General features: G+C 37.4%; 1 protein-coding gene and 1 long non-coding RNA gene across 3 annotated transcripts in view; one reads left to right on the top strand and one right to left on the bottom strand.

Annotated features, from left to right (window-relative positions):
* DAPK1 (death associated protein kinase 1) overlaps positions 1 to 9,547 on the top strand; it is a 69,825-nt gene extending 60,278 nt beyond the window's left edge. For both annotated transcript variants that reach the window (XM_039343894.1, XM_039343893.1), the window contains exons 23-26: positions 1,384 to 1,522; positions 2,280 to 2,400; positions 5,730 to 5,918; positions 6,810 to 9,547. In XM_039343894.1, the coding sequence (XP_039199828.1) occupies positions 1,384 to 1,522; positions 2,280 to 2,400; positions 5,730 to 5,918; positions 6,810 to 8,042 (1,682 nt within the window). In that variant the 3' untranslated portion in view covers positions 8,043 to 9,547. The remainder of the gene's footprint in view (positions 1 to 1,383; positions 1,523 to 2,279; positions 2,401 to 5,729; positions 5,919 to 6,809) is intronic.
* Positions 9,548 to 15,403: 5,856 nt separating this feature from the next.
* LOC120308195 lies at positions 15,404 to 16,581 on the bottom strand. Its single transcript, XR_005556786.1, has 2 exons — positions 16,528 to 16,581; positions 15,404 to 15,719 (listed from the first exon to the last, which is right to left on the bottom strand). It is a non-coding gene; the product is annotated as an uncharacterized LOC120308195 (long non-coding RNA).
* Positions 16,582 to 23,138: the final 6,557 nt, after the last annotated feature.

Here is a 23,138-nt window from a genome sequence, read left to right as displayed (position 1 = left end):
AAGTCAGCCATACGTATATTCCTATTCATTGCACATTCATTCAATATTTTATTTTTTGTATGGGAAGATTTACTGCATCAACAACTTGGAGAAAATAAATGCTGGAGCTAAGAATTTTTTTCAGATATTTCAACAGTCACTGAAGTGCACATTGAATTTTGAAGAAATGTGCATAGATGTTAATTATTAATATTGAATTTTATTTTCAATGCAGCACTTTTGCACATCATCAGGAACCAATACTGATTACATTCTGAGAAATATTTATGTTAGAATAACTCCTGTACAATTATATGTCTGTGCATATATCTTTGTGTATATGTGTGTATATGTGTGTGTATGTATGTTTAATATACATGTGTGTTTATATGTGTGATCGATATATAGATATAGATATAAATAATATGTAGCCAATTTTGAAACCTCAACCTGATCCAACCCCCTTCTTTGAATATTAAATAATAGTTGGAGCTTTTGGCTTTGGGGAGAGACTGGCCACTTGATTCCAACATTAGCCGGATGACATTGACATCCAACTATTGAAAATGTTGGATGACATTCATCGTCAGCAACATTTTCAATAGTGTTAGTTCATGAAGGAATCTGCTACAATGTGTGGACATATATGTGTGTTCAAACATATATATCCATTTGAAATATTAAATATTTCATTTGAACGCTTAAGCATTCTTCTATTGAATATAAAATATAAATCCATGTTTATAATTCAAAGAAATAAAAGAAGTTTGAATATCTTTTTGTATTATTTGCATTTAATAGAAATATTGGTTCTTGCTCATTGATTTTTGTGGTAATGCTATTGAGTATTTGTTGTAATTAATTACTACAAGGTTGAAATCACTATTTTCAAAAAAAAAAACGTAACATTATTTCTCCAGATGATGTATTTGTGCAGAGTTGTGTTTAGTATTACCTCATTCTTGTCCCAATTGTATCTCTTTCTCACTCTCTCTCACTTTCCCATTCTTTTTCATGGTATCTCCAAGGCTTTCATACTTAATTCTCTCTTTGTGTAAGTACTGTAAAGTTGCATTCATACCATTGTATGAATGGGTTTTAGATCAGTTATTCCTTGCCTGTAATATCTATCATAAATTTGCAGTACTGTTGACTATTGAATCTAATGGATAAATTCTTTTTAAAAAACTAACCTCCAAAATGTATATTTATTTAGTAAATGGACAGATTATGACTATTCCCATTTATAATGTGTTTTGTTTCGTAAAATGGAGTAGTATGAGTAAACATAGAATAAATATAGCCAATCTCTTCAGACCAAGAACATACAGTACAGAAGCATATTACAGTAACGGGAAGACAAATCTGTTTGTCCTGAAAGTCTTCATTCTTTGTCTCCTGAAGCTTTCGGAGGAAGGCTGAAAACCCCACCTCATGTTGCACTGGTGGCTACACATGCAGATATTGTGAATCTTCCACGTTCTGCTGGAGGAGAGTTCCAATATGAGAAAGATACATCACTTTTGAAAGAAATTAGGAATAGGTAAGAGAGAAAACATAATATAAATTATAGGAATATCTGCTATATTTTGAAATTAGCACATTTTAACTCTTTCATATACATGAACTGAATTAATTTAACTTTTTTTAAGAAAAATGAAATATTCCTATGCACAGGAAAAGAAAAGTCCATATTAATTATACTGTTTTATACTTCAAGAAGCAATAGTTTCTCTTATAGTAATGTGTTGCCATCCCCTTGAAGATTTCTCTACCTTCCATTTCTTAACAGAATGGACTAAAAGCTTCTAATGTCTGTAAATGTTTTTAATACATTCTAATTTTTTTATTCCAGTGTAAATTTATTCTAGATTTAGTAGTTTAAGCAAGCTAGAAGGATGAGCTCCTAGACAGTCTGGATTAACCATTGTTACAATAAATAGATTTTTGACTTCAGAAATAAAAAAATGAACTATGTTTAAAATTAGAAGAAACATCCATTCTCTCTTTATTTTTGGAGAAACTGGATAAGGGGCCAGTATAGCTCCTCTTTGAGGGAGATGGTCAATTAAGAAGTATGAAATATAAATAAATTAAATGTAGTAAAGAAAATAAATAGTTAAAACAGAAACAAGTGATTGAATTTAAAAGAATTTGCTTTCAAATACCCACAGAGTCAAATGACAAGTGGATTGCTTCATTTGTGATCTCAAGAAAAATTTTAAATCTGCCAAATTTATTTAGTTAGCAAAAGGTAAAATTGGGCTTTGGAATTAAAATGATAATCTTTTTATTTTTAGGTTTGGGAATGACCTTCACATTTTGGACAGATTATTTATTCTAGATGCTGGAGCATCAGGTTCAAAAGATATGAAGATCCTCCGAAACCACCTTCAAGAGTTGCGCAGTCAGATTATCTCTGTAAGTTGTATGTACAGCTACTGTGTAGTCACTGAGCAGCTCCTTACCTATTCTGAACACAACTACAGTTATGCCACTCCTTCTGATATGGGAGAATATTAAAAATAATAGTTAGGAGTCACATTTATATGAATTAGAACAGAAATGTATTATTTTGCTTATTAAGTTTTTATCATAATACATCTGTTTTTTAAAACATGTCTCAACAACGCTGAACTTTTTTTGATGGGAGAATTCCTGCCCATTTTTTTAGAAGACAGCAAGACTGTCCTCCAACCTAGCAACCTATTAAAACTGCAACTCCTTGAATTTTCATATAGCTGCCTAAGAATTCTGAGAACTGAAGGGCTGATGTATTGGAGGTCATCAGGTTAAGGAAAGCTAGTTCAGTGTTTTTTAAACTTATCAATGAATGTATTACTGATTTTATTCTATTTGTAACTTACATACCTTCAATTAATAGAGATTAAACCATGTTTTAAGTTTGGCTTATCTTGTTTTAAGTGTTGTGGTCAATATATGTTGGCAATCTTTTAGGCTGGTTGACTTGTGGCAATACTAAATTATTTAACACATGCAACTTTATGTTCAGTAATTGCACAACTGCCTGTCCATTTTATGAAAGAATATCCTATTTATTATCCACTTAATACAATTTTTTCCCAATTTTTGATTAATTTTCTGATATTACGTTTACATATTTGAAAAGTAGCATGGCGGTTGAGCGCAGTAATTCCATTACATTTCTATATCATCAGTACAAATCTCCAAGTATTACAACAACTAATTCCCTCTCTTTCCCCCAGAAAATCTACTGTCATATTCAGATCAATACAGTTCTTATTCTTTCAATCAAACAAAAAATACCTTTCTAGTATTCAACAATAATCTTCAGTCTATACATATCTTAATTAATTTGACATTCCATCTTTTAGACAATAACCTAATAAGTTTTTCTTAACTTTAATTTCCCATTGATATTTAAATTTAACATTTAATCTTTATCATTTCCAGATTTTAAATGATCCCAATTTCTCAGTCTCCTATCTCATATTTAGGGCTAATAATTTTTTTCTTTTCTTCCTTCTACTTCTTTCCTTTCTTCCTTTCCAGAAAAAGAGAAAAAAAAATAAAAAATAAACCATCAGCATTTGTACCACAAACCAATATATGAATTTAATTATTAGTATTTATACTTCTAAGTTTTACTTAACCTGTGTCTCAACTCATAACAATATCTTAAACTCAAATCTTAGTTATCTGTAAACATTCAAACTTTTAGCAAATCAGTGACCTGGTGGTTAATTTTCCCTTAATATTTTAATTTAACGTTTAATATTTATTTATTCTTTTCAAATTTTAATTAAGCACAATTCCTTTATCACGATTCCTCATACAATCTAATATTTAAAAGACAGACCTTATATATAAATTCTACCATATATCTTAACAAACTAATAAAACAATATAATATTCTTATTTCAATATTTATATTTCTAGATTTTATAAAACCAAAATTTTTTTTTATCTCAAATCGTTACAATATCTTATATTCAGAATACATATTCTATCCATTTAGATATATTCTACTTTGGATCTCATGTATAAATCAAAACCCCAATCCCTTTCAGTCTTATTCTAGCTTTTTTCCTCTGCCAAATCATCTTTCGTATCTTCGCTTTTAAATCATCAAAAAGATTTCCTTGTATTGTTGTAGCTATTGTTTGATATTGATAAGGGCATTCAGTTGCTGTTTTCTTAAGAGGACTAGCTGATTTAGCAGGTCATCTCTTTATTTTTCCATTTCGATGCAGTTGTCCCGAAGTATTTATCTTCTGTTTCATCTGTTTTTCTTTTTTATCTTCAAATTCCTTCTGGTTTATAAGAAAAGTCCTTTCCTTGTTCTCTATTATCAGTTTCTTTTTTCTGTTTTCCACTGTCTGTATTTGTTGAGTATCTGTCTTCTATCATAGCATTTGTTTGTTGTTTCACTTTCTCTATAGAATTCTGTATAGATGATTCTTTGGTTTAAGTAATAGTTTGAGTTTGAAGAGTTTGGATAATTGCTTTTAACATATAACAAGAATTTGTTCCTGTACTTCCTCTGTAGAAAAAATCCATTCCTGTTCTTCCATTGTAGTGTATTAAACTTTTTTTTTAAAAAAAAAAAACTTACAATCAGAAAGTCCACCACTAAGGAACTGAGCTGAGTTTCTTGCAGATGGAGCTTCAAGGTTGCTTTATATCTTATCTATTTTCAAGGCTGTCAACAAGTCTCTCTTAAAGAATAGCAGGTTACAGTCTCAAATTTAGCCAGCAAGTATCATCTCAGTTAGATCTTTTCAGTTTTCTTCCCCCCTCTATTTTAAGGGGGAGAAAAAGAACCCAAATCTTCAATACTAGTTAGAGTAAAAATCAGGGAAGAAAAAGAAAAATAGAAAGTAGAAAGTTACAAGTCTTATAATCCACCAGTTTTAGAAAATAGAATTCCAATTAGGATCCCAATATTTTTCCAACGTTTTAAACTCCCGAGTGGTTGATAGCTGCTGCTTCTGGAGGGAGGGCTAAAACCCCCGTTCCCTCACCACAGGGGGGGAAAGTACTTTAACAGCTTATGCAGGTAATTAAGTAATTAGGATGGAAGAGAGGCAGGTCTCACCCAATCCTTTTCATGCTGCTTTGAAGTTGCCAGATGTTAATGTGACTTCTAGGGACGAGCCATATTTCTATGGCCGGTCCTTTCATTCACCAGTTTGGAGGAATTGTCAGCTGTAACAGGAGAGTTGCTGCTTTCCTGCAATCCAGCAAAAGCCCCTCCTTGCTGGTTGCCCCTTCGGGGTGATTTTCAGCCCTTTTCAGGGCCCCCCAGCCATGCAAAACTGAACAGGGGAGAGCAAATCTCCCAGCCATCCATGGCGGCTGCATGACAAAACTGGAAGCCCCACTTAGTACAATTTTTGATTGCTATAGCAAGTGAAAAAGGCAATTTCAGAGTTATTTTTATGAAATAAGAAAAGTAGTCCAAACAATAGAGATAAGAGGAAAGATGAAACTCACCTTCAAGTGGGATGATTGCATTGATTGAAGAAATAAAATCTTTTTCATGAAACAGGTTCAAATTTCATCTAACCACTGAATAAAAAATACATTTGCACAAAGGGGCTATATGTCAGTAATCTCAGTGTAATCTGCAGTTTCACTTACAGGGAATATATTGCTAAATAAAAATTGATTACTTTCTTAAAATATCTTAGACAAAATCTAAGCAAAAATAATAGTTTGCATTCTAGAAACCCAAGTTAATATCTACTATGATTTTTTTTTCATAGACATGTCCACCTATGACTCACTTGTGTGAAAAAATAATTTCCACTCTACCATCATGGAGAAAAATGAATGGGCCCAATCAGCTCATGTCCCTTCAACAGTTTATATATGATGTGCAAGATCAGCTTAATCCATTAGCAAGTGAAGATGAGATTCGGCATATAGCCCTCCAGCTACACAGTATAGGCGAAGTAAGTAATATATTAATTACATGGATAATTCTATAAGTGTTAATTATATGAATGTTTATGCAGTGCAATTTGCCTATCACACTGCTTGCAAATTGTTCCCCTACTAAGTTTTCCTAATTCTAAGTTCTGCATGCACACAAAACCTACAGTAAAGAAACCAAGCAGGACCTACTTCTGCTGCAGCACAAAGAGAAACTACCTTTATGCCAACTGGTGTTTTTAAAAGACCAGAAACAGCTTAACTTGCTTCTTCTTCTTGTAAAGTTCAATATATTATTGAAGACTATGACTGAATTTGGAACTAGAGAAATTTATATTGCATTGAATAGGGTCATTGCATGTGAAAAGAAGATATATGGCAGCCTAGTGGTTAAGAAAAATAAATTTACAGGTAGTCCTCACTTAATGACCACAATTGAGCATGGAATTTCATAAGTCATTGCAGTCATTAAGCAGGTCACAATGACTTGTCTCAGTTTTATAATCATTTTTATAATTGGCATAAACATGGTTGTTAAGTGGGATATTAAAGTTAGGGGTTTTTTTTTCTCTCACATGCTAGAAATTACATGAGGAATGTATTTGTCACCAATAAATACATAAATAAAGTCTTGAATAAATTGGGAAGAAAACATAGTGTGGAACAAAACAATCTTTTTCTAGTTTTTTTCTATGTTCAGTCTTATAAACTGAGTTCTGCTCAGGGTTAGGATTAGCATTAGGGTGGATAGGATTCTATGCATTTGTACACAAATGGCTATCTATCATGGGTATCTGAACACAAGCCTAGCTTTTTACAGTCAAAGCTCTTACGAGCTCTCATGTAGATCTTGTCCTTTCTCTTTCGTGTATGTATGATTATGTGAATGTGACTTTTATCTTTCTAAACAGATCAATATCATGCAAAGTGAGACAGTCCAAGATGTGGTTCTGCTGGATCCTCGCTGGTTATGTTCAAATGTCCTTGGAAGACTTTTGTCTATAGAGAATCCTAAAGCCCTCCACCACTACAGAGGTCGATATACAATAGAGGATATCCAGCGCCTTATACCAGACAGTGATGTAGAAGAACTTATACAAGTCTTGGATGCCATGGACATCTGTGCCAGAGATATCAGCAGTGGAACAATGATTGATATTCCAGCCTTGATTAAGACTGACAGCCTCCATAGGTCTTGGGCTGATGAAGAAGATGAAGTTATGATTTATGGTGGTGTTAGAATTGTTCCTGTGGAACATCTAACCCCACTTCCTTGTGGAATTTTTCATAAAGTTCAAGTGAATCTGTGTAGATGGATTCATCAACAAAGCACAGAGGGAGATGCAGATATACGTCTGTGGGTCAATGGATCAAAGATTATGAACCGTGGAGCTGAACTTCTTGTACTGCTTGTCAACAATGGTCAGGGTATCGAGGTTCAAGTTAGAGGCTTGGAAATGGAGAAGATTAAATGCTGCTTATTCCTGGATTCTGTATGCAGTACCATTGATAATTTGATAGCCACCACTTTGCCAGGGCTGTTGACAATCAAACATTATCTCAGTCCTCAGCAGCTGAGGGAACATCATGAGCCAGTCATGATTTACCAGCCAAGAGATTTTTTCCGCGCACAAAGTCAAAAAGAGACCTCCTTGACTAATACCATGGGTGGTTACAAAGAAAGTTTTAGCAGCATATTGTGCTTTGGGTGTCTTGATGTTTACTCACAAGGAAGTTTAGGAATGGATATCCATGTATCAGATTTGAATCTACTTACAAGGAGGAAATTGACCCGACTTTTGGATCCACCTGATCCTATGGGCAAGGATTGGTGCCTTCTTGCAATGAACTTGGGCCTCCCTGATCTGGTTGCAAAGCATAATATAAATAACGGGAGTTCCAGTGACTTTGTCTCGAGTCCATCCTATTCCCTTCTCCAGGAATGGGGAAATGCCCCTGAAAGTACTGTGGGTATTTTGATATCTAAGCTGAGGGAACTGGGCCGCAGAGACGCAGCTGACTTTTTATTGAAAGCATCTTCTGTGTTCAGAGTCAGTTTCGACGCAAATGGTCAGGAAGCTTACGCTTCAAGCTGTAATAGTGGGACCTCTTATAATTCAATTAGTTCAGTCGTCTCTCGATAAAAGTAATAATGTGGAACTTTTTCTAATTTCAACTAATGTAAAAGGGTTCAGGATGGCAATCTTTTTGGTATTTATAAGTTCTATATATTACTGTAATGAGTTGTCTCTGTTCCTCCACATTGCTTTTTAAGTGACTAAAACCCTGAAACATTGTTTTTTAAGTGACACATTGCTCTTACTTTAATTATAAAAGGCTAGTATAATTTCAGCTATTTTGCAATCTGCTTTTTAATGATCATTGTACTTTTTTGAATTCTATTGGTTTAACTGTTTAATTCTTCAGTAGCTGGTCATTTTAACACATCATCCTTCCTTGTACCGAAGACTGCACAATAATTAAGCTACATTTCTTACATATTCTTTTTTCGCCCTTGTTTATTTTAAAAACATAGCTAGCCAAACAATGCTAATTGGTTTGGATTTGAATACCATGCTTAGAAATGAAAAAGTGAGTGCCTTTTGCAGAAGACTCATGTGGTTAAAATCAAGTTGTTCCTGTGGAAGCTGTAAGACAATGCTACCTCTATTTCATGTCTGCATGCTGGTTGTTGCAAGTGGTTGTTGCCTTTGTGTGTCATAAAGCATAAGATACTTGGTAACATGAAATCTGTTCCACTGAAGAGCTCTCATGTAGACTATCATGAGGGTAGAAATATGTAAGACATTATAAATGTTTATTTCCGTTGAAGTGGAATGAAAACTTTTGAACTCCATGAACTTGCACCTTCCATTATTTCTACATATCTCAGGTAAAGATTTTTCACAAGTGTAAAGTTCACCAAGGCACATATACAAGTGTTAGCTAACTATAACTTACTCTGTATTTAACATTGATCATTTGTGCAAAGCAAATGGTTTTCCACTATCAGATACTAGTGTGCTTATTTCTTATACTTGAACGTTTAATTTCATTTTGTTTTTATTAAAGAAAGCAAGAGCTTAAAATTACTATGAGGGAAAATGACTTTCTTCTTTTCTGAAAAGCATGTAATTTTAAAGGCACACTATATATTATGGGTATATACATATATAATATATGTATATATTAATACTGTTTTTCCTTAATCTTTGTTGTAGTACAATTTTAAAAGTTTTTTTACAAATAAATTGTTGCCTGTTGCAACTTGTTCATCATTCTACATTTCCTATTTGCATTCATATCATTAATTACATTAATTATTTGGTTTATGGGCATGCAAAACAGTTAGCTCTTAATTTTAACTATCTAGCCAACATCAGCTACAAATTTTCATTCCAAGAAACCATTTCATGTATCACAATTTTCTATGACAGGACTGGACAGAATTAAGTATAAAATTTTACCCAAAGCATAGCATGTATTTTAATGCAGAAATATGCAATCGGCAATCTTGTAATATGTCAACTAGACGGGAAATAGTATTTGGTAATAATAGTATTAAGGCTATTTTTCTGATCATGATTTGAATATTCACAGAATGACGTGGGAAGGTACAAAAATAAAAATGTGCAAATATGTTTTTGAAGGTTTTGCTTTGCTAACTAATCACTTTTAGAATGTGTGAAAAGGAAATGACTTCTTGGGGAAATACAGTTTTTGGCGAAGTTCTGTGTTAATTTCCTTTCCGATATGATGATTCTACAGTTTGAAGCAGTGAATGATGTGGATTGCTAATGTTACAGCATAATTCTGTACAAATGATGCTAAAAACTAAAAAAGTGTGTGTGACTGAATCTTGGTCATAAGACTGTGATTAATTTCAACAAAAGTTATATGCTGCATTTAACTTGTAAAAATGATTGCTCTGTAACTTTCCTTTTTAAACTATGTCTGTTGGTAAGATTACTTAGGATGGAGTCTCCAGGTTTCAACTTTCAATTTATTTTCAGTGCATTTCATTGTTTTACAAGTCTATTTTGATTTGCATTCATTTGCATCTTACACATCCATGATTGAAGCCTGTGGAATGTTTACACCAGTGTTTCTCAACCTTGACCATTTTAAGGCATGTGGACTTCAACTCCCAGAATTCCACAGCCAGCATTGCTGGCTGTGGAATTCTGGGAGTTGAAGTCCACATGCCTTAAAATGGTCAAGGTTGAGAACCACTGGTTTACACGATGGCGTTGAAGGCAGCCCTAGCAGATATCTGTGCACGCGCATCCAGACAACTGAGAACAACCTTCACAGCCATGATGGAAGTCACACAGCTGCTTTAATACTTTCAATGCACTTCTTTTAAATGCTTTCCCTAGCCCTAATATGTCATACTACTTCACCAGAATTGGCAAGGGGACAAAATCTGTCTGGAACTCACAGTTTTAAAATAGAAGTAGCAACTAAAATGTTATTTATAAAATACTGTATTTTTAGATACGATTCTTCTCCACAGGATAATTTCAGCAGGGACTCAAATCTCCATCTGATGCCTTTAAGAGAATTGAATTAACCAACTGTATTGGTTAGAATTGGACCCTAATTAAAGCACATCTGTGGGGAAGCAACAGTTTGAGAAATATTGATATGAACTGCTTCTGGCAGAGGTCCGAAAGGCTATGGGGGATTGGATATAGCTCAATACCAATTCAAAACATTATATCTTGACAAATTAAAAAGAGTTCCCTGGTTCAAAAGAAGTTGTTACAAGTCTGATGGTGTCCTCCTAGTACCTGTTATTTTTAATAAAAATGAATTATATTAATAGGTTCAGATTTGCAAGTTAACTTTCTTTAGAATGTCTATGGAGATTCTGTCATCCAGGTCATGGTTGTTCCAAAGGTGCTTTTTTTCAGGAGGCAACTGGGCTTTCTTGCTTTTCTTTGAAGACATTTCGCTTCTCATCCAAGAAGCTTCTTCAGCTCTGACTGGATGGTGGGGAATGGAAGGATTTATATTCCTTGCAGACAGCTGGTCATTTGCATTCTTTTAAAGAGTTGTTGAAGCAATTTGGAGGTTTACCTGTGTCCTCAGGGTCACCTGAGTAGTGCAAATGTGTGTGGAGCTTCTTGGCTGCAGGATGTTTTCTGCCCTGTGTCCCTTCACTGTTGAAGACAGGTGCAGGCTGTTGGGGATGAATCTGTGTGGTCTGCATCTCAAACTGAAGCGCCAATGTTTCCTACAGTCTGCAATGTTTTCTGGAAATCCATGCATTTCTTTAGAATGCCCTCTCAGGAAACAAAGGCATGACTGAAAATGAAATTTCAGAGTTAGATTTTCCAACTGACTTTTTGAGAAATGCCCCAAAAGGAAAGTGAATACAGGGAGCTGTTTTTGTTGATATAGCAGTTTGTTTGTACTATTCAGAGATTTATTATGGTATAATGTGCAATGTGACATTTTAAAGCAACCTAAAGTGATCACATGGAAGAGAAGAATGACCAGGAGATAGGACATGAGTCCAAAGCACCCATTTGTAGATATTTTTTTTAAAATTCAGAAAATTTGAAGACCTGATTCACTATTGGAAATTAATATAATTCATACTGAATGTGCTTCAAAAGAAAGTCTTTGTTATAAGTCTCTATTCCTCTAAATCTACCTTGCTTATTTGGAGCTTAATAATGTTCTCTTATTAACTGCTGGGTTGAGATTGTAATGCAAAATCCTATTCTGGGCTCCTTGGAGGAAAGATATGATACAGTGTAAAAGACTTCATTAGATTTCAACCCTACTATAGTTGTAGGCACAGAAAAAATGTATATTTCTATGAATCCTTAAGTAAATGGAAGTTAACACAATTTCTACATGGTATAGAGTTAAATATCTCATTGTGCTGCAAATTTGAATGTATATTATCTATCTGCAGTTGTTTATAGATTTTGCATATAAACAATGTAGGAAAGGATTTGGACATCCTTTCAGTATTTTGTAATACCTTTTTGGCAGAAAGAACTGCTTGCAAAATGTTTCCTGTGGCAAGTTCCTTTTTTGTTGTTGTTGTTTTGGGAAATGTTTTTCTTCTCGCATAATAATTCTACCTCAGAATTATTCTTAGGTCTCCTTGAATACACCATATGTTTGAGATTTTCTCATTTTCAATTGTGTTCAGGGTGGGAGGTTGAAATTTTAAAAGCTTACAGTTTAGGGGGACACGGTGTCTGGGACTTATTTTCAAATCAACCATAATGTATGGTTGTACAGGGGAAAAAAAGAAGGCTTTTGAAATGACCTTCACAGACTTAAATATTACTGAAAATCCTGGGGGAGATCTCAGACACACTATATACACACGGAGTCATAAGAACAGGTCTGATCTGGAAGAGTCCTGAAAAAAGGGGAAAAAATCAAAAGCAAGAATAGAAAGATTAAGCAGCATCCATTTCCTATGAACTATTACTTTTTCCAAAGAACGTGTTAGAAAATATTGACTTAATTTTTCCATTTGCTATATTCTGAATTCAGTAAGCAACTACATACACATAGGAAGTATGAACTCAAATCTGAAGGGTGCTTAACTGTATCATGTGAAGGTTGCGTCAACTTCTCTTGACTTGGGGATTTGAGGGTGAAGGTTCGTTCTCTGAGCTTGTGGGTAGGTAACATCTTCAGTGGAGTTTAGGGGATGACTGTATCAATACTCTTCTGTTTATAAGGGCTTCAGGTGTGGGTGCGTCAAGTGAGGGTCTTGTGATGGTCAGGTGTGAGTCATCAGTGAGAGGCTTGTGCTGGGGCGGTTACATCAGGTCAGGGTGATTGGAAGGTGAACTGGTGGGAGGGGGTCTTGCTTGGGTTGGTTGAGGGTTGGTGCTGTCTCTGGCTGTGTGGTTGATTTGGATTCTGAGAGGTTTGTAGGCTGGTTGTAGGTCAATGTTGATGGAATTGCTTGTGGAATGCCAGGCTTTGATGAACTCCAAGCATGGCGGGTGGTAGAGTGGCCAATTATTTTTGTGTTGCTCCAATTGAACTGATGCTGTTTGGTGTCGGTAACACATGACCCGACCCATCACTAGACCCTCACTTGACACACCCACACCTGAAGACCTTATAAACAGAATAGCACTGACCCAGACATCCCGTAAACTGCTGAAGATGTTGCCTGGTAACAAAATGTTCGGAAAGCAATCCAGAAGCTTGGAAAATGAACCTTCACCCTCATCCTACACCTGAGCTACAGATATTCGCCATCATTACAAACTTAGGGATTTACTGAAACATGAGATCTCACCAGCAATACCACAACATTTGCACACAATTGAGCAAAATTAAATCACAACAGTTGGTCATCTCAGTATAATATCCTGCTATCCACCTTCCATAATCTTGTGTCAGCAAATAGTGACTTCTGCCAGTAAATTGGTACTCTCATTTAATGTTCTCCTTTAAAAACCTCTGCCACAACAAGACTCCTCCAAAGTGTGTTCCTAGCAAAATTTGTTGAGCAATTGAGTTCTGACATATGACTGAATGCTGTGTCATTTAATTTGCATCCTATGTGAATTATTGTGCCCTTGTTCTCTGTTGAATCACTGAAGACAGTATGTTGCAATATAAAGACTGTATACGTTCAATCTGAGCCTTGCTTTTGTTGAAGAGTCTGTATAATCTTATCTGCATAGCCAACTCCAAGTTTATGGCTATCTATTTAATTGCCATCTCAGTATTTAATGGAATCCAACAGAATTTAAATTTTGACTTCAAAAATGTTTACAATCCAAGTGCAATACTACCATCTGATCACATTTTGTAACACTGCTAAGTGATAACAAATGTTAAAGCATTTCTCAATTCAGGGAGATAAGATGCAATCTGTATTTGTTGATATTTCAAACTTAAGCCTATTAAATATTTTGCCAGGTTCTAAAAGCCACCCAGCTTCAATACAGTCAAGCTGCTAAACCGATCCAGTCCATCAAAAGTCCTTCAGAAACAAAATTTAGACTATAAATACATTAACAAATTCATGCCCATTATATTAAAGGCCATCATAAAATTAAAGGAAATTACTAGGGAGAAGTCAGAAAGAAAAAAAAGGAAGAAATTCTATGCAGTCTGAGCAGAAAAGGGTAAAACCTATACTCAAATACTTATTCACTTTTAATAAATATTATCATCAGAATATACAGACAGAATCTTTGACATATGAGATATAATGCTTTGCCACTTTTAGCTGATCCAGAAATTTTAAAATAAAAGACTTTGGAGACAAAGATTGGAATACTTTTAAATAGAGATAGTCCTCGACTTACAACAGTTCATTTAGTGACCGTTCAAAGTTACAACAGCCTTGAAAAAAGTGACTTATGACCCATTTTTCACATTTATGCCTATTGCAACTTCTCCACGGTCATGTGATCAAAATTCAGATGCTTGGCAACTGATTCATATTTATGACGGTTGCGGTGTCCTAGGGTTATGTGATCATCTTTTGTAACCTGACAAGCAAAGTCAATGGGGAAACGAGATTCACTTAACAACCAGGTTACTAACTTAACTGCAGTGATTCACTTAACAATTGTGGCAAGAAAGGTGGTGAAATGGGGCAAAACTCACTTAACAAATGTCTCACCTAGCAACAGGAATTTTGGGCTCAATTGTGGTTGTAAGTCGAGGATTACCTGTATGAGCTACAATTTAGTATGTTCAATGTGTTTGCTGATTGTTTCCATGTTTCCTAACTATCTTATGCCTAGCAAGCTGTCTGAATGGCTTGGTTTACAATGCCCATCAATACCTGGTCATGCCAACTGATCCAGAACTGTAGGCTAATTATTCTAAAGGAGGACTATCCCAAACCCTCTACCCGTTCTTAACATTGCCAATTGTTCAATGTTATGTGTCATGCACAAAGAAGTACCCCGTTTCTTACAGGCAAGGAAAAAAAAACATATATTTTCTGCTCTTTGCAAAATCTGTAAATGCAAATCTAATTGATGTATGCGCTCATTCATCAAGACTTCTTGGTGTTTTCTTCTTTTGTTTGTTTGTTTGTTTGTTTGTATCTCGCCTTCATTACTTTTACAAAAATCTCAAAACTCACCGTCTTCCTCCTATTTTCCCCACAACAACAACTCTGTGGGTTGTGCTGAGAGAGAATGACTGGCCCAAAGAGTTGAAGTCCACGAGTCATAAAAGAGCCAAGGTTGCCTACCCCTGCACTAGACCAAATTGGCTCTAGTATGAGTAAGTACATAAAAGTATTTAATGTGCCTTGGTTTTATTTAATAATAGTTGGAATATGCAATTTGGAAATTGAGCTCCTCAAATCAAGAGTTAAACTTTTTCTCTTGCATTATGCTCCTCCAATATAGCTTTTGCTATTCCTTACGGAAGAGAAAATCAATTTCCTTTCACAATATAGTATTTATACTTAACACACTTTATTTAAAGTGAAAAGTTATGTTAAAGGTATAGACATTTAACACATCTAAGCTGACCATGACCATTGTTAATGACGAACAAATTTAATATCTATGGCATCATACATCAGTATATGATCTCTACAACCATTTTTATCAGGATAGAAACAAGCATTTTAAAAGAAACATTTCAGAAGAAAACAGGCTAGTGGGAGCCAAGCTAGGAACACACCATGTCTTAGTATCTTACATGTATACATATTCCAGCATGGGTTGATTTCTAGATTCTGGATCCCGTCACATCAGCCAAAGATCCAGCTTCAAGATGCCATTAGACCATGATGCTTTTGGGCCAGTTGTTGTCTTTAAGATCCAACAATGTTACAGTCATGATGAAACAATCTGTGTAAACAAAGTTGGATTTTCAAAGAAAAGGCAAGATGCAAACACCTACATGGATACATCTTCCACCATGGGACATGAACAGGTTAGTTAAAACAATCATGTCTTTTAGGTACTGCTTTTTTCCCCAATATGTAGCTCTACCACGTCTGTATCTTAAATCACTTTTCTTCCTAAAGGCCATTTGTAATATTATGAGATAATGCATATGCATGGTACAGGCTTTTCATCAACATAACTGCAACAACTTTACTAACCAGTTTGAGCTGATAATCTATTAATAGGAATGAATTAGCCCTCAATCCATTATTATCTAGGTGTGGTGCTAAATTAAAAACAATCTGCTGCTCCTGTTAAACGCCTTTGACACAAGTCCTAAGGAAGCACTTCCTCTACTTAACCTTCCAAAGTATAACTAGATTGAAATTGTTTGAAAGGTTTCCTGACTTAAGCTGGACTTTGGGAGGATTTCATTCTATCTAGGGCAGTGGTTCTCAACCTTTTTAATGCCGCGACCCCCAACCGGTCGTAAGTCAAGGACTACTCAACCGGTCATAAGACAAGGACTATCCAACCAGTCATAAATTGACTTCCCCTGCCCGGGAGTGCCGCACATGCGTGGTGCCGCCCCCTGCGCCGGCCGAGGCGTAGCTGGCAAGGGGCAGCGACGGCGCAGGGCGACCATTGGCTGGCCACCAGCTGGCCCAGCCCAAGGGAGGTAAGGTACCTGCCGGGCCCCACAAGTGCCAGCAACCCTCCCTGCGCCCGCCAGCCTCCCACCTCCCACCCCTGGCCCTCTTTTACTTACATTTTTAGCAGGGAGGAGTGGAAACTTCCAGACAGCTCGCCTTCGCTGCAGACAACTTGCAGCACCGTTTGCAGAATGGGACTTTTGGTGGATTCAGCAGAGCAGAGACAGCCTGGACAATTCCTATTGGCTTTTGAAAGCCAATAGAATTAGACTAAGGAAAAGGGGAAAAAATGGCGGAATGCGTTGTTTGGCAACCCCCGTGAAATAGTCGTTCGACCCCAAATGGGGTCCCGACCCACAGGTTGAGAACCCCTGATCTATGGCCTCTCCTTCCCCCTAAAACATTGGTTCTCAACCTTTTTAATGCTGTGACCCCCAACTGGTCGTAAGTCGAGGACTACTCAACCGGTCGTAAATCGAGGACTACTCAACTGGTGCAGCACCGTTTGCAGAATGGGACTTTTGGCGGGCTCAGCAGGGCAGAGACATCCTGGACAATTCCTATTGGCTTTTGAAAGCCAATAGAATTAGACTTTATTCAAGAGAGTCTATTCTATTGGCTTTCAAAAGCCAACAGAATAAAAGAGAGTAGCACAGCTAAGGAAAAGGGGGAAAAAATGGCGGACTGCGTTGTTTGGCAACCCCCGTGAAATGATCGTTCAACCCCAAATGGGGTCCCGACCCACAGGTTGAGAACCACTGCCCTAAAATATCATTTTTATACGTATGGCTGAAAAAACAGCCGATTTTAGTAACTTGGGTCTCCTGTGATTAATAACTTATAATTATTTCCTTGCAAGTTTTTGCAGTTGGGGACACAATCTCTGAAACCGTATTCAAATACTGCAATATGGTTTGACTCTGCTTCATTTTTTTATTTTTATTTTTTTGAGATCAAGCTTTGTGCTTCCACCCAGAATCACAAAATACAGAAGCATAAAATATTCTGCTTCAGACCAAAGGTACTGCCAATATTTCGTAGCACACTTGCTGTCACCCCTCTCCTGTAATACCTCCCCTAAAATGCACATTTTCCTGAGCATGTCAGCAATTAGAAGACACCCAGAGTTTGGAATAAGATAGTTGGTGATATAAATGTTTTAAATAAATAAATACATTATGAGACCCCAGGAAAACAAATGGCTTTTTTCAGTAGATGCCAACAGCCGGTGATTCTGGGACCCATTCAGCGTGTCCAAAAGCAAATGCACTTTTTCCTCGAATCACTGCAGATATTGTATATCTCTAGTCAAATGTATGAGATGGAACCTTGCCCAATCCATTAAACCAGTGGTTCTCAACCTTTTTAATGTCGTGACCCCCAACCGGTCGTAAGTCGAGGACTACTCAACCAGTCGTAAGTCGAGGACTACTCAACTGGTGCAGCACCGTTTGCAGAATGGGACTTTTGGCGGGCTCAGCAGGGCAGAGACAGCCTGGACAATTCCTATTGGCTTTTGAAAGCCAATAGAATTAGACTCTATTCAAGAGAGTCTATTCTATTGGCTTTCAAAAGCCAATAGAATAAAAGCTAAGGAAAAGGGGGAAAAAATGGCGGACTGCGTTGTTTGGCGACCCCCATGAAATGGTTGTTCCACCCCAAATGGGATCCCGACCCACAGGTTGAGAACCACTGCGTTAAACCATCCCTGGCAGGTAAACCTTCAATTCCTATTGGACACTAAAAATCAAACAAGTCTCATTCTAACTTAAATAAATATGATTTCCACTTTCCATGCTGGTCTTCTTCAGAAAGCGTAGATCGGGTATTGTCTGCTTTTTGCTTTTAACATTTGATTCTAAATGTCTTAGATTACTTCACTTTGTGAGGACCTAGCATGCCATGGGCTGCAGCAAGTAACCGGCTTAATCCTACCTTGGAATTTATTGGGTGAGGGGAAGATGTTGAGAGAAAGTCATAAGATGCCGAATAAATGTGTTGCAAGTCACATGCCGCACAGTCTCACCCTGGCCTTTTCTTGAAGACAAAGAAAGAAATACAGTATCAGCAACAAAAGGATGCCACAGATAAAACTGTTTACTAAGTTGGTTGAGTTTCTTGACAGCGGATGGTTACAAGGGCTATTACTCATTTGGGTTTAAGAACTGCCACTCATGTAAGCATCTGCTTCAGTAACTCAGTAGGAGCCACACCTTCAGACCTTGCCCAAAAGCTGCATTTCTTTCAACGGGCTGGATGGAAATGACAATCAGGCCATAATGCTGGCAAAATATTTTCCCTGACATAGCATCCTTTTTTCCCGTGCTTTCCCACCTTCCTCTGAAACTATTGCAATGAAGCCAGCCATGGATGCCTCCAAATATTCTACCTTTATCTAATAAAAATCCATTGCTTACTGTGTCTTGCTTTATACACATACCTCCTTCCTTAAAAGGCCCACTGGGATTTTGGCAAAAGAAATGAGAACATAGGCATACATTATTCTAATTTGGCCAACAAAAATGTTTTAGATGTACATATATACAGATAGTCCTTGACTTACAACTGTTTATTCAATGACCATTCAAAGTCACGCCACTGAAAAAAGTGACGTATGACCTTTTTCACACTTACATGGCAGCATGCCCATGGTCACATGATCAAAATTCAGATGCTTGGCAACTGGTTCATATTTATGACAGTTGCAGTGTTCCAGAGTCACGTTATCCCCTTTTGTGACCTTCTGACAAGTAAAGTCAATGGGGAAGCCAGATTCACTTAACAACTGTGTTACTAACTTAACTGCAGTGATTCACTTAACAGATGTGGCAAGAAAAGTTGTAAAATGGGGCAAAATTCACTTAACAAATGTTTCACTTAGCAACAGAAATTTTGGGCTCAATTATGGCCATAAGTTGAGAACTACTTGTACCTATGTATGTGAGTATGTGCGTGATTGGGGTGTGTCTGTGTGTCAAATTCTTGTATTAAAACCCAATAGCTATAAGATTTTTTCAGAGTCTTCCAATACAGGCAAAAAACATGAAACTTGGCTAACCTGTTGGCTAGGTAGGTATGCTAATCTCATTTTTTTTAAAGTTAATCTCCAGCCTGGAACATCTGGTAGAACAACTGATAACAAAGTCTGGGAGAATCTATAATATTGGATGGAGAATACTATGTTAAAGGAGGTGACCTACCCTAACTCCTGAGAGGAAATGTTCTATGAAAAAATCATGTTTTGCTACCATGTTTCCCCGAAAGACCCTGTCTTATATTATTTTTGCCTCCAAAAGAGGCATTAGGTCTTAATTTGGGGAGTGTCTTATATTTTTCGTGACACCTGCCTCGCCTCGCGGCGGTGGCACTAACAGCCCTGTCCTGCAGCCCACGTGCCTGCCGGTCCACTTCTGTGGCCGCTCGCAGCAGGAGGCCATGCGGCACATCACACTGCTGCCACCACTACAAGGCAAGGCAGGTAGGGGATGGGGTGGAGCTGCCCCATGCTCCCTGCACCCGCAATGTGCCGCACGGCCTCCTGCCCCGTTATGGCAGTGAGGTGGGATGGAGTGGCCAGGGTCCTAACTAGGGCTTATTTTGGGTACGGCTTATAATAGCCCCCCCAAAAAATCAGGATAGGTCTTAGTTCAGGGGAGGGACTTATTTTCAGGGAAACACAGTACTCATCCCATGTAAAGGTTCAGTGATACTTAAATACTTTAGTATCTCTTCACAAAGGGCCAGGTTCTCGTCTTCTCTCTTCAGATGCTTGTATCTCAAGGTATTACTAGCTGAAGACCTTTTGAATTTAAATGAAATGGTAAATTCTGAAGAAAAGCAAAAAAAAAACTCTAAAGCTCTGGATTTGATTTTATTTGCCCGGCTGAGGGAGGTGCATGCGTTTCAAAACCATGAAGATAGTGGCTAGAATTGCATGCAAAGCACATAAGAAAGTGGCAGGGTTCAATTGCATGGTCATAGCTGGCATTTTCATCTTTTTTTTCCCTGCTACTCCAATTAGTGGAATCAGGTCACTTGGAGCAAGTACAAATTTCGGTCCGGATGGAACATGCACCTCCAAACCCAGACCTGACTGTAATTAAGCCATCTCTGAATATACTGTTGCATTTGTGTACTGCAAGAAATCTACTGTGTTTCTTCCTGTGCCCCAAATTCCCTATAGATATATATTTGTGGTCCATGTAGTGGCTGAGGTACTTCTTTCATCTCAAAGACTTCTAGAGCAACTAGACTCTGAAAGCCTCTTCTGCAGAGAAATCTAAAATAGGCAGTGTGCTTCACTCTGCATTGTCATTCAGGCTGTCGTAGCAACATCTGAATGTTTATAATTTTCCACGTTCAATTAAGCTACAGTATTTGTCTTGACATTTGTTTCAAAGCCATAGATCAGAAAGAGTCAGAGAGCATCTTTTCAAATGAATACATTTTACTGAAATATGGAAGCTTTTGTGCACTACAGCTCCCTTCATTGATGCATGGAATGGACTTTCTTAACTTGACCTGAAAAATCTTGTATTTGCTTGCCTAATTACTGCTTCCTTCCTTAGACAGAACTTGCAAAATATGTCTAGAATGGCTGTTTGTTTGTTGCTTTTGTTTGTATTCGGAGAAATTTACAGTACTTTGTTTCTGAATACATTGAAATAATCATTTCTAACTTAATGTGGTTAAAAATATGGCATGATGCAAAAGGTTGGCACATGGACATCTTGGAATACCAGAATATTAGTCAGAGTTTGTAAAAGAAAAAAAAACTAGCTAGTTAAATTCGCTTAGACATAAATAATGATTTTACATTATCTGTTATGTGGTTTACTTAGCTTTCAGCTTTGTCAAAAACAAATTAAAAAAAAAACCAGCCAAAGTGTAGAGAAAGCAAGTATGGAAAACATTCTTTGGAAATTAGCTTCCTGTGCAAATACAATAAAAACTCAACTGCTGGATATGTGTCTAGGGCACAGGTCGGCACAGGTCAGCAACCTGCGGCTCCGGAGCCACATGCGGCTCTTTGAGCCTTCCCTTGTGGCTCCCAGCCTCCTCTGTCATTTGCAGAGAGAGGCACTTGCGCTTCCCTGCTTCTCTCTCTCTCTCTCTCTCTCTCTCTCTCTCTGTGTGTGTGTGTGTGTGTGTGTGTGTGTGTAAAAGAGAGTGCACTCACAGTGTTCTCCGAGGAGCTGAAAAGCTTATTGGGCGGAGCTCCTCCCTTTGCTGCGTCTCTGCAGGAAGCAGGAAGGGCAGGAGCTAGCTAGCCCAGCTATGCTGACTCAGGAATTCTGGAAGTTGGAGTCCATGAGTTATAAAGGAGCCAAGGTCGCCTACCTCTGAGCTTGTTGGAGAACAGCTTGAAGCCAGCTTGCCAGGTGAGCAGCAGATCGGAGAGGGGGAGAGAGAAAGAGAGAGAGAGAGAGGAAAGAGAGAGAGAGAGTGGGGAAGAGGACTGGCAGACCAAGGGCAGATAGAGGGGGGGGGAGAGAGAGACAGAGACAGAGAGAGAGAGACCCTTTTGACATCTAAAATGAAGATAACACTGTATATATCCTTTTTACCTGTGTGTGTGTGTGTGTGTGTGTGTGTATGTGTGTGTGTGTGTGTATATACATACATACATACATACATACATACATACATATATATTTGTTTTCTGAGGTTTTCGCGGGTGTTTGTATGTAGGTCTTTGGTTATTCGGGTTTTCTCCCATGTAAAATTGAAAGTGTCTTGGTGACGTTTCGACGAAGTCTCATTCGTCATCTTCAGGCTGGTGCGTTCGGCTTCATGCTTTGGTGGAAAACAGGTCCAAGCGGCTCTTTGAGTCTTTTGGGTTGCCTACCCCTGGTCTAGGATTATCAGACCTCTGGCAAAAGAAGGACATGTTCCCCCTTTTTATCCTTGTGTCCTCCGTCCAGCGGGCAGACCCATACAATCAAATCTTGTCTGGCTTTTTGAGTGTATCTTTGTAAAATTTTGGATTACTTTCCCAAGAGTAATTGTTCAAACTCTTGTGTATTGTGACCTTGTAAATAGCCTGATGCTTTCCTTCTCTTGTCTGTCAGCAGATTCAACAGTCTAGTAATCTATTTTCTGATTCCAGCAACCGGCTTCAATCCAGCCTCTTCAAATCTACAATTGCTGCGGTCTGTAGATCACATGATGTTGACATTTAGAAAGCATGTTCTGTATTCTCAGTAGCGTATGTTCTTGAAAATAAATACATTTTGGGAAAATACTGTGATTCAAAAACCAGTCTTTCTGATGCTGGAAGAAATAATTTCATATATATGTAGGCCTTTTTATTTTATTTTATTTTTTCAGCTTTTCACTTTACAGTACTTTTTGTTACGGATGCCAAGAAAATTAAACCCTTAGCTTATTCCTTTCCAATTGGCCGAGTCCTCCTTTGCTGGTTCAAATATCTGGCAACCCAAAATATGCCAAGACCAGAGGTTTCTGTGCAATCGAATATTTATTACCTATTTTGGAAGCTTGTAATTTCCTGCTTTTCCCTCACATCTGCCCTGAGTCTTTATAAAGGTCAACCTTCTATTTGCATATGAAGATTATTTGTTAGTTCACCCTCCAAGGGAAAGGCTGCCTGATCTAAGTCCACTTTTAGGTAAAGTACCACAAGAAGAGAGAACAGAAGCCCTGGAGTTGTCCATCTGCACTTGAGCTACCATAGCCAAGGTACAAACATTCAGTCAGACAGCCC

The sequence above is a fragment of the Crotalus tigris genome, unplaced genomic scaffold (assembly GCF_016545835.1).
Source record: "Crotalus tigris isolate CLP2741 ecotype Arizona unplaced genomic scaffold, ASM1654583v1 scf7180000017881.257975618366:2651188, whole genome shotgun sequence".
In the NCBI taxonomy this organism is placed as follows: Eukaryota; Metazoa; Chordata; class Lepidosauria; order Squamata; family Viperidae; genus Crotalus; species Crotalus tigris.
The sequence above is the reverse complement of the archived record's forward strand: the minus strand, read 5'-3'. Positions and strand labels throughout refer to the sequence as shown.